The following is a 16073-nucleotide window of genomic DNA, read 5'->3' on the forward strand; positions in this document are numbered from 1 at the left end:
AAGTAGACAAGGTTGAAAAGAAGGCATATGGAATGCTCTCCTTCATTGGCAGAGGGATGGAATATAAAAGTAAGGACATAATGTTGGAATTGTATAAAACACTGGTGAGGCCACAACTGGAGTATTGTGCGCAGTTCTGGTCACCACATTACAGGAAGGACGTAATAGCTCTGGAGAGAGTGCAGAGGAGGTTTACAAGACTGTTGCCAGGGTTAGAAAAGTGTAGCTATGAGGAGAGATTGGATAGGTTGGGGTTATTTTCCTTAGAACAAAGAAGGCTGAGAGATGACTTGATTGAGGTGTACAAAATTATGAGGGGAATAAATAGAGTGGACAGGATAAAATTGTTTCCCTTGATAGAGAATTCTAGAACCAGGGAACATAGATTCAAGATAAGTGGCAGAAGGTGTAGGGGGAACACGAGGAAGAACTTTTTTACGCAGAGGGTAGTGGGTATATGGAATTCACTACTCAAGTTGGTAGTAGAAGCAGAAGCTTTAAACTCTTTTAAAAAGTACCTGGATCTGCACCTAAAGTGCTGTCAGATGCAGGGCTATGGGCCGGGTGCAGGAAGGTGGGATTAGAAAGGGCACCTAGGTATCCTCAGGCTGGCATGGACAAGATGGGCTGAATGGCCTCCTTCTGTGCTATAACTTTTCTATGGTTCTATGATTTTGTTTCAGTAACAGTTTCTCCAAGTAAGAGAAACTACTGCATTCATTTTAAACTTATTTTTGTTAAACTTAACAGAAAAGATCCATAGCAATTGCTGAAACGAAACATATCACGCCAGCACAGTAACAATGTACAGGTTAGTTAACAACAGTGAAAAAAAAAATTAGATTGGTATTACATGAATATACGTACCCCATGTTGTACCACAGATTCTGGGAACCGTCTCAAGAGCAGCAGCAACATTTCTGCTCTCTCCAACGTGTTGAAGCACTGCTCTGTGGCTTTAAGAAGCATTTCACATTGTATTCTACCTGGAAGGGTCTCAAACAATCCTGAAAAGTAATTTAACAGAGTTTTAAATCTCAGAAGTATCACTATAGTATTTGTACTTCAAAATCTCACAAAGGATTCAAATTTGGTTCATGCAGGCCTTTCATATAGGATATACAAGGTCAATCAAACTTCACACATTGTCGATAATTCACATTACAAATTATACTACCTTCCTCAAAGAAACAAAGGCTACATGTCACCAGAAATGTGGGCTATTCCGTGAATAGAGATGCCAGCTTGGGAACTCTTGCTCTATCTCTACACACCACATTCAGCATAGGACAAGCTGTGTATCTCAATGTTAGCTTCAAATCTAGACATTATGCTGACTACTTAAGAAAACTTTTTATAACCCTTTAAGAAGCAATTTTGCTGTGCAACATGGAAAGATAAATCCCTTTCTTTTCTGGGAAAATACAATTTGAGTACAAACTTTATACCAAAGGTAGCAGGAATCTGGAATTCCCACTCCAAAAGGCTGCAGATATCAGGACATTTGGAGCTTTGAAGACAGAAATATTTTTTTATTAGGCAGGGCATCAAAGGTTATGGAGTAAAGGCAATTAAATGAAGTTGAGGTGCAGATAAGTCATGACCTAATTGATTATATCTCATCAATTTTCCGTGACACTGTCTACAATTAACTAGAAGAAATGTCTTTTAGCCTTTTGTTTTAACAGGCTTAGAGAGATTGCAGGAAGCAAGAAAAAGCATTCTACCATTAGACTGCACTACACACTACAGATAGCAGGCATTTTCACGTGAACGTGATTTTCCCACGATACACAATGGCTGGCATAATGTAATATTGTTTCCTAAATATCTTTTCATAAAATTAGAAAATGTTTCCATTTTTAAAAAGCCAAGAGGGAAGCTTCTTCTACCATCTCTCCATTTCCATTTGTGTACATATACAGCGCCAGCCATTACTCAATGCCTACATGTCGACATATGACCAGTACATTGCTCACGCAGGGATTTTAAGATAATGAAGGCTTTGCAATCTCACTGTCAGCAACTTGGGTTAGAAATAAAGGAGTCAAATCCATTTAAGAGGTGTTCAGACAGTCACATTAATTTAAAGCAGTATGGTGTCCAGCTCAACAAGCCAGCAAGGAGAGCTTGCAGGAGTGGCAGTGGCAGGAATTATAGAGAACACAAGTGACTTAGTACTGAATAGCAGGTAATGCTATTTAATGCTATTTAACAAGAGTAAACAGCTGTTTGCACAGTTTGAAACAGACTAAAATACTGTTTAAGTGGCACCTTTACAATTGACGCCTATGATCAACATCACTTACTCAACGTAAGCACCTGTTGGGATAAGCAGCAACAGTATAAGTGACAGGGATTGAATTGTCAGAAAATAGCCTGTAACAGGTCAATGAATTGCAGTTGCTGGGAGTAAGACTTGCCATTGCCTGTTTAATGGCAACAATATCTTGCACTGGAAGTTGCTAGAGATGCGGGATGAAAACTGCAAGGCATCCTCCACAAGATATTTGGGATCTGAGTGAACAGGACAAGCAACTGTCTTTCTCCTTAACCAGATTGAACTATTCTGAAATTAACAGCTGAACAAGGAAATGCAATTTAGAATCTTGAATTAAAATGTCAAACCAAGCAGCGAAAGACAAATAAGGGGGAAAGTAAGATTGGATTGACAGAGAGAGAAGAGAGAAAGAGAGAAATAAAAAGCAAAAATAATTAATAACTTCAAGGTGGCAGGACAAGTTGAGAGAGTGGTTAATAAAGCATACAGTATCCTGGGCTTTATCAATAGGAGCATTGAGTAAAAAAGCCAAGTGTTAAGACCCTAAGACATGAAAGAGATAATAAACTGTTTAAATCAAACCTTTACTTTTTTTTTGTTTATTTAAAAAGTGAACTTTGCTGAACCAAAAGATGGCTGCTACAGGTCATATAATTCACAAGGTGGCTACAGTTTTGGAAACTTTCAACAGCAGCACCAAGACAAAAGCTCAACCCTCATCTTTGTGGAATCTTACATCTCTCATTGTGAGGGCACATTACAATCAACAAAACCAAGGACCAACAGACAATCTGTCTCCCAAGCCTGGTCCTACAACAAAGGGAGAGCCATCAAAGCTTATTATACCTGCGGAAGCTCTAATAGCCACTATCTATCTTCTAAGGTAAACAATGGAATTTGGTTAGAGGCATAGAAACTGCTCATTAGCCTGCAACTGACTCATTAATGGGCAACATCACATGACCTAAGCTTCTGACCTTGGAAAGATTCAATATTACATTTCTAGACTCGCAACTCAGTCTGCTGTTAACTTCCAGCCAGCAAACATCAATGTAGGACACCAGGCTGACTAATAGCCTGCATCATGCTTAAGCCTCCTCAAAGCCTGTTTCTCTGGAAGATTCCTGCCAGTGCCTGCTGAATAGACCAACCTCATCTCACTGCATCACCATCAACTTCAAAGAAATTCTACGACTCCTGCTTCAGCTAGCTGAATAGGCCTGAACAGTAACTCCTCCATGAAGGAACCCTCACAGGACTATGACTTTCTGGACTCCGGCACTCATGTGAACTGATATCCATATCTATGGTTCTTTTTCTTTTAAGCTATTTATAGTTGCAAAAATTTCTCTTTCCCATCTTCTTATTGTGTGATAGTGTGTGTGTATGACAATGTGACCATTGCCCAGGTGTATGAATTAACTATAGTTCTGATTTAACCCTAAAGACAGTTTGCTGTGAGTCAGTTTAAAAAATCACCTCACAAACAGAGGGTTTTGAGGAAACATGCCACAGCCTTTTTCAAAATTTAAAACACCTCTGCTTCTGGACAGACAGTGAGAGAATAAAGGAGTTCAGGTTTGCCTCTCTTCCTTGTCTGTAACAAAGGAAGTTATGTTAAACCTACATAAAACACTGGTTCGGCCTCAACTAGAGTACTGCATCCAGTTCTCATAAGATCGTAAGAAATAGAAAAAGTAGCATCGAGCCTGTTCCACCATCCAATATAATCTTGGCTGATCTGATTGTGGCTTGAACTCCAATTTCCTGCTTGACCCCCATAACTCTTAATTCCCTTGTGAATCAAAACTCTGTGTAACATTGTTCTAGGCACCACACTTTAGGAAGGATGTGAAGGCAACAGAGAGAGTACAGAAAAGATTCATGAGAATGGTTCCAGGGATGAGGAACTTCAGTTACGTAGATAGATCAGAGAAATTGGGGCTGTTCTCTTTGGAGAAGAAAAGGTTGAGAGGAGGTTTAATCCAGGTATTCAAAATCATGACGGGGTCTGGACAGAGTAGATAGGGAGAAACTGTTCCCATTGGAGGAAGGATCGTGAACCTGAGGGCACAGATTTAAGGTAGTTGGCAAAAGAAGCAATGGCGACATGAGGAAAAACTTTTTTATACAATGAGTGGTGAGAATCAGCAATGCAGTGCCTGAGAGTGTGGTGGATAGAGGTTCAATCAAGGCACTCAAGAGGAACTTGGGTTATTATGTAGAAAAGAAGAATGTGCAGGGCTATGTGGAGAAGGCAGAAGTGTGGCACTAGATGAATTGCTCCTTCAGAAAGCCAGCACAGACAGAACAGGCTGAATAGCATCCTCTCCTGTAACCATTCCAAGATTCTATGAATGAAAGCCCACGCTTGCAATAGTTAATTTTCAATATGACAATAATTAACCTTATCACATTGTTATGCAGTTACTTAAGACTTGAAATGAAGACTTCACTTTCTGTGCTGAGTTTACTTCATTTATACCTTGGAACTACAGGAACTTCAAGCTGCTCAATCTGCTTGACAGAGAGATGCCATTTTCGTAAAGATAACAGCAGAGCAGCACACCTCCAATAGCAACTTCTAAATTTTGGCAGTTAATCACATATGTCCTCTGCTGAATTTGCTGTGGCAAATTGCACTTGAATAATGGTGACCACCATTAACCTAATCTTTATTTTGACAATTATTATGGGCTAGTTTTTCTTATTAAAAAAAGATGATTAAAGCATCATCCTCTGGAAGAAGTGAGAATGATCGATGTCAATTTTTACAGCATTACCCACTGACTTCTATGGAATGGTGTTAAATTATGAGAAACCGATAAGAAAACAGAGGAGTTTCTCTTAATTCAAATTTCCATATTTCAAATTATCCAACAAATTCATTTAAATCAGTAAATTCCCACTTTTTCGAGTTATTTACATATCTTAGTTGAAAGTACTGGATAATCCAATATTTTAGTACAAAATATATTCAAATTATTTGAAATAAAACAAATATTACAAAGTTACTGAACTTGTCAGTGAACTGTTTTTTCCCCAATCATGTCAATACCAGTGGTGGTGCCACAGCACACAATTTTCTTATGCTGCAGGTCCAAAACCTGTATACAGGAATCAGATAAAACACTGATAACCCAACTATAAGACCTACTAACAGCAGGTAAGAAGCTTTGTGACAGTTCTCAAGCACATATGATTGCTATTGTACTATTGTAGTCTGCTAAATTAGAAGGCCTGTCTCACTTAACTGCGTGAAGTTCAGTTCATCTCACTTTTCTGTCATCAATATCTCTACGCACCCCTTATCTTACAATGACATATTTTGTCAAATTTAAGCAAAATTATTTCTTTGCTGCTTTGCTCTTATGAACAGGAACATCACTGAATTTAAAAGTGTCACATGCGCACATGTAGATAATGTTCAAATTAGAAACATAGGAAACATTAGGACATAGAAGGAGGCCATTCAACCCATCGTAGCCATGTTGGCCAAAACAGATATCCAGTCTAATTGCACATTCTAGCTATTGGCCCACAGCCCTGTGAGTTACAGCACCTCAAGTGCATAACCAAGTGTATTTTTTAATACAATGATGTTTACTGCCTCTACCACCACTTCAGGCAATGAGTTCCAGGCCCCACCACCCTCTTGGTGAAAAATTATTCCTCAACTACCCTCTAATCCTTCTACAAATTACTTTAAATCTATGTCCCCTGGTAACTGACCTCTCTGCTAATGGAAATAGGTCCTTCCTATCTGCTCTCTCTAAGCCTCTCATAATTTTACACACTTCAAGAAATCTCCTTTAATCTCCTCTGTTCCAAAGAAAACAACCCAGCCTATCCAAACTTTCCTCATAGCTAACACTCTCCATTCCTGGTAACATCCTCATAAAACTCCTTTGTACCGTCTCTAGTGTGAGCACATCCTTCCGGTAATGCAGTGACCAGAACTATAAATAGCACGCTAGCTGTGATCTAATTCATGTTTTATACGGTTTAGCAAAACCTCCCTGCTTACATCCTAACAAAGAAAAGAATGAAGATGCAAAACAGACCTCCTTTTTTGCAATATTAATTCAATTCGTAATGGTACACACAAATATTTATTTCAAAAATAGCAGTCTTCTTGATACAAAAAAATTATTGTTGAATTAAAAATCTGTAATCCAATCAAAAGGATCAGATGACTATATAAATTATGACAGCTAAACTCAGTTAAACTTGCTAGATTAGATTAGTGCCTGTAATTTGCTGACCAACAATTTGCATATGGATGTTACTTTATTTTTTCCTAAACTGGCATAGCTTTTCACTGGGGACAACTTTGACATTTTTTTGAAAGAGATGCTATGTTGTCTGGAAAAACTTTCAGTTTTATGACACAGAGCCCCACAGGAATGGCTATTCTAGATTGTAAGTTATTCAGAACTTCACTGCCTTCTGTGATGTAGCACACAACTTGATCCAATAATAGCAAGATGCCATGTGAATTGAGAAACCTGCTATAGAAAATTCTTACAAACACTTTACTGTGATTCCATTCATGCATCAATTTGAATTAACCTGCACCAAATGTGTACCCAAGCCTCCACCAGCATTGTTTCTTCAGTCAGAGGGTGGAAGCAGACAAAGATAGCTTGGAGTTACTCATCTCCAGTTTCTCCCTTCATTCATTTCTCTGTCATTCAGTATTCTTAGGTCCCCTGAACCCTCTCTAAATGGCACTGTACACTGGCAAAATTATGACAAATTCCATTTCATGGCACCCCATTCAGTAGTACAGTGAGTCGGTTTACCATTGTTTGGGAAACACGATACAGGAAATTAAGAAACGTTAACCAATATTTTACCTCGTAAAAACTGTGTTTGCTTGTCCTGGGCATCATTACGCAGTGCTGCTGTAATAACGCTTATTTCCCTCCATACCATCGGCTGATCAGGAAAATTTACAAACCTGGTATTTAAAACAAAATGCACTGAGATACTTGTAATGCATAGACAATAATTCACTGTTCTGGAAAGCACACCATTACAAAACTATAAAGTTCTCTCAGTTCCTTCGCCTCCATCGCATCTGTTTTGATGATGCCACTTTCAAAAAAAAGTTCCTCTGACATGTCTTCCTTCTTCCTTAATCTAGGTTTTCCACCCATGGTGGTTGACAGGGCCCTCAACTGTGTCCGGCAAATCTCCCGCGCATCCGCCCTCACACCTTCCTCTCATCGATGTACCGGAGAGAGTTGTGGGAGGGGGCCAGAGTAGGAATGGAACAAGGAATAAAGAGACAGGCACAGCTGGGGCCCATGCGGGTACCCATAGCCACACCTTTTATTTGGAGGAAGTGAGAGGAGTTTAAGGAGAAATTGTTCAATGCCTTGACCTCTCTGTCTCAATTTCTGGTGATAGACTCTCTACCAATATCCATTACAAGCCTACCAACTCCCACAGCTAGCTCAACTACAGCTCCTCACACCCCTCTTCCTATAAGGACTCCATCCCATTCTCTCGGTCCTTCACCTCCGTCGCATCTGTTCTGATGATGCCACTTTCAAAAACAGTTCCTCTGACATCTTCCTTCTTCCTTAATCTAGGTTTTCCACCCACGGTGGTTGACAGGGCCCTCAACCGTGTCCGGTAAATCTCCCGCGCATCCACCTTCACACCTTCCTCTCCCTCCTAGAACCATGATAGGGTCCCCCTTGTCCTCACTTATCATCCCACCAGCCTCCGCATTCAAAGGACCATCCTCCGCCATTTCCAGCATGATGCCACCACCAAACACATCTTCCCTTCACCCCCCCTGGCAGCAATCCGTAGGGATCGTTCCCTCCATGACACCCTGGTCCACTCCTCCATCACCCCCTGCACCTCAACCCCATCCCATGGCACCTTCCCATGCAACCACAGAAGATGCAACACCTACCCCTTTACTTCCCCCCTGCTCACCGTCCAAGGGCCCAAACACTCCTTTCAAGTGAAGCAGCATTTCACTTGCACTTCCATCAATTTTGTCTACTGCATTCGCTGCTCCCAATGCAGTTTCCTCTACATTGGAAAGATGAAACGCAGACTGAGTGACCGCTTTGCGGAACACTTTCAGTCTGTCCACAAGCATGACCCAGACCTCCCTGTCACTTGCCATTTCAACACACCGCCCTGCTCTCATGCCCACATGTCCGTCCTTGGCCTGCTGCAATGTTCCAGTGAAGCTCAACGCAAATTGGAGGAACAGCACCTCATCTTCCAACTAGACACTTTACAGCCTTCCAGACTGAATACTGAGTTCAACAACTTTAGATCATGAACTCTCTTCTCTATCCCCACCCCCTTTCCGATCCCCCTTTTTCCAATAATTTATTTTTTTTTCTCACCAATTTCCATTATTTTTAAATGTATTTCCATCCATTGTTTTATCTCTACCTTTTAACCTATTTCAATTCCCCACCCCACCCCCACTAGGGTTATCTGTCCTTTGCTTGTCCTGCTTTCTACCCTTAATGTCCCCATTAGCACATTTCTTAGATAATATCACCACCGTCAACACCTCTTTGTCCTTTTGTCTATGACATCTTTTGGCAATCTCCACCTATCACTGGCCCTCTATCCAGCTCTATCTATCTCTCCCCCCACCCCCACCCCAACCAATAAACCAGCTTATATTTCACCTCTTTTCTATTTTTTCCTTAGCTCTGATGAAGAGTCATTCGGACTCGAAACGTTAACTGTATTCCTCTCTGCAGATACTGTCAGACCTGCTGAGTTTTTCCAGGTATTTTTGTTTTTGTTCTAGATTTCCAGCATCCGCAGTATTTTGCTTTTATTATAAAGTACTTAAGTCTTGAATTCAGGCTAATTGTGGTTAGCTCAGATATATCAACCCAAATAAAACTGGGTAAATTATATAGGAATAGAGTATAGTTTGATGTGTAATTTTATGATAAGTACAGTGTTTCACTACCCAATGCAGACATATCTAATTGGAAAAGTGCATGAGCTATCATCATCACCCTCTTGTTGCCCAAAAGGATTTCTCATTGATAACTTCATTAATTGATGGTACAAGCATCGAAAATATTAAATGCTTCCTTTTTGGGATTAAAAAGGGAAAATTCTCCTGCAATAATGATTGTTTCATGTTCATAGCCTACACAGGCTCCCAAGGATTCCAATGAATGGTCTGTACCCAAAATGTTAGCCTAGCAGTTTTCTGTTCAGATGTATTACCAACATTTTGTTTTTAATTCAGATTTCTAGCATTTGTAGTTTCTTCTTTACATCTTCCTTAGAAATGCCTGGCAGTAACACAAAGCACTTTATTGCTGCCTGTTTTTGTGGAAAGTTGTTTGTTGTGTTACTTACATATCATAAAGGAGTCTTCCAGCTGAAGCTGTTCTCTCAGCATTTCGCTCAATCATGTACATTTCATACTAAGAACAGAAACCATTAAATATTAATTTTTAAAAATCCAGGAAACTAATCCAAAGCATCTAAATATGATTTCATAAAAGCATTATTCAGTTATACCTCAAGAGGGAAAACAAGAGACAGTAAAAATTGAGTTTCAAATATCAGGAACCTGACTGACTGACTGAACCCCCATCCCACTGCCTCCCCCATTTCAATAGCAGCATGTGTAACAACAGAAAAAGGACATCAGTTAATAAATCTGGCAGTGAAACGGGCAATTTCACAGTGAGCTCCAGAACCACTTAAATCAAGAAGCAAGCTTTCTGTGTGATCTCACTCCAGCCACCTGTCAATAACCCATCCCAGCCAGCTTTTATGTTGCCATTTGGATCCTGGCTTAGAGAATGCTGGCACTAGAAAGATTTTATCTTTCCCTGTGCTAATTTCATTCTGGCACCAGCTAAAGGAGTTTTCTGGCATCCAACAATGGTGATGTCATCAAGCAGGCTAAGCAGTCAATCATATTGAAGAATTCTCACAGGCAGCAAACCAGGAAACAACAAGCAGGTTTCATTGTTCACTTTTTATCATTTTAGTAGGAGTGAAATAAACATTGGGACATATATATAGCTGAAGCATCATAAACATTAGAAAATAAAAAAAACTGTGGAATTTTTAGAATGGAATGAAACAATGACATTCCAGAAATAAAAAATTTAATTTTTTTAGGCCAGAAGGGTTGTTCAGTGGTAATTATGATTTAGTACAGCATTAAGAACCCAGTCACACCTCATTCAATGGCTTAACTTTTTCAAGGGTTTTTACAGCAAGACTAATAATGTAAAAGTGGAAGTTCACGTCAAATCCGTGATTTCGAATTGATTTCCATCTGCAAAGACTTCAGTAGGTCACCCTCTGGGGGAGTGGGGAATCACTATCAGCAACTTATGGGTTTCTGCATTAAGCTACACATGTACAGACACCAGAAGTTTCTTTCAGTTTCACAGACTAATGATGGCGAACACCAAGAGTTTTGCTCTCAATACATTCATAAAATCCAGGCCAGCAAAACATGTTGAAACTTCCTTTCCACTTCTGTTTATTGCTAAGAACAAGAATAATTAAAATATTAGTGGCGAGGAAGGATGACAGTAAATTAGTTTAAAACATTTCAGTACAATTTCCCAATAATACTGACACAAATATTTCAGTTAATCTGTGATTGAAATAAACTGCAATTTGATAATAACCAACACAACTGGAGTCAATGGGAATCAGCTAGAAAGCTCTCCTACTGTTGGAGTCATATTTAGCAGAAAGGAAGATGGTTATGGTTGTTGGAGGACAATCATCTCAGTTCCAAGACATCACTGCAGGAGTTCCTCAGGGTAGTGTCCTAGGCCCAGACATCTTCAGCTGCTTCATCAATGACCTTCCTTCCATTATAAGGCCAATAGTGGGGATGTTCGCTGATGATAGCACAATGTTCAGCACCATTCACAACATTCAGATACTGAAGCAGTATATATCAAAATGCAGCAAGACCTGGACAATATCCAGGCTTGGGCTGACAAGTGGAAAGTAACATTCACGCCACACCAAGAGCCGGGCAATGACCATCTCCAACAAGAGAGAATCTAACCCGTTGCCCCTTGACATTCAATTGCATTACCATCACTGAATCCCCCACTATCAACATCCTGGGGGGTTACCATTGACCAGAAACTGAACTAGCCATAAAAATACTGTGGCTACAAGAGCAGGTCAGAGGCTAGGAATCCTGAGGAGCAACTCACTTCATGACTCCCTAAAGTTTGTCCACCCATCTACAAGGCACAAGTCAGGAGTGTGATGGAATATTCACTACTTGCCATGATGAGTGCAGGTTCAACAACACTCAAGAAACTTCACACCAACCAGGATAAAACAGCCTGCTTGATTGACACCCCATCCACAAACATTCACTCCCTCTACCAGTGATACACAGTGGCAGCAGTGTGTATCATCATATACATGATGCACTGCAAAAATTCACCAAGACTGCTTAGACAGCACCTTCCAAATGGACAACCATTACCATCAAGAAGGACAAAGGCAGCAGGTGGATGGGAATACCACCACCTGGAAGTTCCCCTCCAAGCCACTCACCATCCTGACTTGGAAATATATCACGGTTCCTTCACTGTCACTGGGTCAAAATCCTGGAACTCCCTCCCTAACAGCACTGTGAGTGTACCTACACCACATAGGCTGTAGCAGTCCAAGAAAACAGCTCAGCACCACCTTCTCAAGGGCAATAAATGCTGGCCTAGTCAGCAACGCCCACAACCCATGGATGAATTTTAAAAACGTTCACTTAAATACTAAAATATTGATCCAGGACTCTACCATATATGAATGTCAAGTTAAAAGATTCACTGATTGGTTAAGTGGTCCAGTGAGTGCAATGACAGAGTGCCATGGTTTCACTCCCACAATTTCAGTTGTGGTGGCAACAGAGGAAATGAGTGAAATTAAAGATAGGGCAGACATCAGAGAACAGTTGGCAATGGATTAGAATTACAATTTAATTAAATTGTTCTGTTCAGGTCATAAGTTACAAAAGCAAGATGAAATGTACCTCTGAATTTCCACATTAAAATCATTGCTGGATGCACAAATTATAATGCATGACTGTAATCTTCATGATATTACTTAGTGTCAAAAAAAATTCCTGCAACTGTGTTTTTTCTACCCTGTCAAAATTGAAATACTTTTCTCCATGACAGATTACTTATTGGATTCTATCTTGCTGATCACAGCACAGGTGATTAAAACTGATTATTACTAGTTATTTCAATAAGCTCCCAGTGCTGCAAAATAAACACTGTCACTGAAGGATGTTCCAGAGGAACCAAATAAAGTGGTTTAATATATTAATGTCTGTTGAGTGAAGAGCCAGTAGTGCCCCTGTTGGCTGTCTAAACACTTGTTCATTTCCTACAATCACAGGTTAACTAAAGCAATTAGAATTGATCAATAGATTGCTCAGGAGGGTGTCAAGCCATTCAATTCAAACATATCATTCAACTGACATCATGGGGATCTTTTTAAAAATAATAACAGGTTTGCTTCCAAGCTACATTTGAGATGAGGATGACAGTCAAGTCTGAGCAATGGGTAGGTCCATGCTTCTTTCTAGATCTTAACCAGGAACCTGTGATTGTGGTCTTATATTTGGATGCCTGCACTAAGTTCACCAGGCTGTTTGATGTCACCATGGATACAAATCTAATCTGAAGACTTTGTGACAGCAAGTAGTCATGTAAATGATAAGTGAATTATTTCAAGAGTCAGTTTTACAACTTGCACTTATATAGTACCCTCGACCATAGTAAAACATCACAAACCACTTTGCAGGAGTATTATTAAACAAAATTTAACACTGAGCCACAGAGATATTTGGACACGTAGAAGCAGAATGACTTAAGATAATTAATTTCTAAACAGAATAGACTCTTCATGGTCTCCCTTTTATAGCTTTAAAACCTTTTGCATTCATTAAGGTAAGCACAAAAGAGTCCTGCCTTCCAAAGCCTCAACTGTGCCCCTGTCAAACCAAATTGTTCTTTGCTGCCTTAAAAATGTAGCTTAGCATTAATCATTGAAAATTAACCAATGCGGCAAAAACTTAAGCCAAATTATGGGACATTTTGCAATGAACATCTATTAAAATCTGGGTTGAGAATGCCCAAACCTTCTTTGTGATCCTTAGAAAAAAAAGACTCCTTTCACTCTCTATTAGTCAATACTGGATTTTATGTGGGTCACAGAGGTTGGAGAAATGGTAATAAACTACTCTGCATTTGCTACAGTGTGTTACACAGTACAAAATATCCAGGAGTTATAAGGTTGGATTTTAATCAAAGGATGGAGAGTTTATTAAAGAGTAAAGCAAAAAAACCTTTAACTTATTCTTAAGCTTATATTAATTGCATATTAACGTTTAAAAGAAATGTTACATTCATGGTCTGAACAAGTCACAAGGTAAAGGCTGTGTGATGCACTATTCTTTAAATCTTGGAATACATACTCTATGAAGCTATCAATCAATGATTAGCTATGCACCCTGAAGAGAAATGCCAATGTCAATGTTTAACAATATACACTGTACAGGCCTGTCATTTGTTGAACAGTAAACCCTGCACATGCTTTGTCATTTGTTGAACAGTAAACAATGTATAGAGCAGTCTGCATGACTTTTAAGTAATATAAATTCTACAGAGTTTCTGATCATTATTATAGTTTTCCAGCTGTCGCTGTACTAGACTGCTCAATGTCAGTCATTAGAAGATGGGCACTGTAGGTTGTAGGTTTTTTTATTAGTAATATACATCGTATTGAACTGTGAAACAGTAAACTGCAGCCCCTTATATATAAAAATGGGAATAATTTGATGGACAGTGAAGATGATTGTTGACAATGGTTGTAAAGCCATAAACACTCCAAGACATATTCCACAATAACCCCATTATCATCATCTTTACTGTCCTGTCTCTCCCATTCCTCCAGCTCACACCGACCTGGATACCGAAATCTGTAGGGTACAAGGTCCTGGCGGTGATTAGCCAGGCTTTGGCGGCCCAGGGATCCTCCGCCACTAAATCCCGAGCCTTCTTCACCAGAAATTCGCAGTCCACCTGCGCCGCCATGATTCGACCAGTTGGAGTGGAGACCCAGTGCGCAGGCGCGTTAAACTGGACATGCGTACACCGGGGCTGGAACTGCGCATGCGCTGATACTCCAGCTCTCATTGGACATCTCGTTGACCAATGGACCGCATGATTGAAGGATTGGCTTTAAAAAAAACCTCCCCAGAGTAGAAACTTCCATTTATATAGCGCCTTTCAAAAACTTCAAGACATCTCAAAGCTTTTTTCCGCCAAAGAAAGTTTTAATGTCGACAAACACAGCAAGTTGATGATCAGTTATTAGATAAATTATCAACTAAATTGTTTTAAAATAGAAAATGCTGGAAAAACTCAGCAGGTCTGACAGCACCTGTGGAGAGATATCATTATGAGTCAGTATGATTCTTCTTTACAGCTAAGGAGAAGTAGAAATGTGATTAACTTCATACTGTTTAAGGGGGGTGGAGCAGGTGAAGCTGGATGGAAGGTCAGTGATAAGTGGGGGCTAAGAAGAGATTGACAAAGATGTCATGGAAAGGACAAAGAGAGTGTTAATGGTAGTGGTAAGGGCTAAAGAAGGTGCTGAAAGTGGCATAAAGGTAAGAAAGCAGAAAGTGTGAATAGCAGAACAAGGGTAAGCACTCTGTGAAAGAACAACACGGAACAGGTGACTGATTGCCCTTTTAGGGGTGGGGTGAGGGGGTGGTGGTTGGGGAAAAATGATAGAAAAAGGGATAAAAAGGGGATAAAACAATGAATAAACATAAAAAAAATAAAAATACATTTTTAAAAAGGGATTAAAATGAGGTGAAGGTAAAGGAGAGAGTCAATGATCTGAAGTTGTTGAACTCAATGCCAATTAAATTGTTTTGATGTTCTTGGTTGAGAGATACATGTTGCCAGGCCAACAGGAGCACCCCTGCTTTTCAAATAGGATATTTTACATTTACCCAAGAAGGCAGACAGGACCCCAGTTTAATGTCTTCTTCAAAAGGTATCAGTGGTGAAATTGGGTTCCGTTGGGTAACATGAAGCCCTTTAAAGTTTCAAAATTGGCATCATTAGCACATGAGCTCACTTCTGACGCAAAGTGCACTAGCTGCAAAATTGGTAAAAGGATTGGGATGCATCCATTGACAGTATGCAGAGATCATCAGTCACTTACAGTCTAGTTGTTGGTATATTTCTTCTGGCTTTTCTTTCTTCAATTCTAATATCCTCTAAATTATACAAAATATCAGTATCTGAGTAGGTGGTTGTGACTGAAATCGCACACTGTGTCTTCATCTTCACCCTCTCCTTGCTCTTTCTCCAATGCCTGGACAGATTGCAGTGTTTGGGTATCTGAAGGGGAAAAGGGGCAAAGCTAGGATTATGGTATCAGGGAAGAGGAGAATATAAGAGGTGAAAAAAACAAAAAAACTGCGGATGCTGGAAATCCAAAACAAAAACAAAAACAGAATTACCTGGAAAAACTCAGCAGGTCTGGCAGCATCGGCGGATAAGAAAAGAGTTGACGTTTCGAGTCCTCATGACCCTTCGACAGAACTTGAGTTCGAGTCCAAGAAAGAGTTGAAATATAAGCTGGTTTAAGGTGTGTGTGTGGGGGGCGGAGAGAGAGAGAGAGAGAGGTGGAGTGGGGGTGTGGTTGTAGGGACAAACAAGCAGTGATAGAAGCAGATCATCAAAAGATGTCAACAACAATA

The 16073-nt window shown here is 39.9% G+C and overlaps 1 protein-coding gene across 2 annotated transcripts in view; it reads right to left on the minus strand.

Moving 5' to 3' along the window:
* Window positions 1–14408, minus strand: part of ints10 (integrator complex subunit 10) — a 73532-nt gene extending 59124 nt beyond the window's left edge. Inside the window, exons 1-4 of one of the 2 annotated variants that reach the window (XM_041187138.1) lie at window positions 14260–14408; window positions 9650–9717; window positions 7141–7244; window positions 868–1007 (exon numbers count right to left, since the gene is read on the minus strand). In XM_041187138.1, coding sequence (XP_041043072.1) covers window positions 868–1007; window positions 7141–7244; window positions 9650–9717; window positions 14260–14388 — 441 coding nt within the window. In that variant the 5' untranslated portion in view covers window positions 14389–14408. The remainder of the gene's footprint in view (window positions 1–867; window positions 1008–7140; window positions 7245–9649; window positions 9718–14259) is intronic. The other variant, XM_041187147.1, reaches the window with a different exon arrangement.
* Between the last annotated feature and the right edge of the window lie 1665 nt (window positions 14409–16073).

This window comes from Carcharodon carcharias, chromosome 1 (assembly GCF_017639515.1).
Source record: "Carcharodon carcharias isolate sCarCar2 chromosome 1, sCarCar2.pri, whole genome shotgun sequence".
Taxonomy (NCBI): Eukaryota; Metazoa; Chordata; class Chondrichthyes; order Lamniformes; family Lamnidae; genus Carcharodon; species Carcharodon carcharias.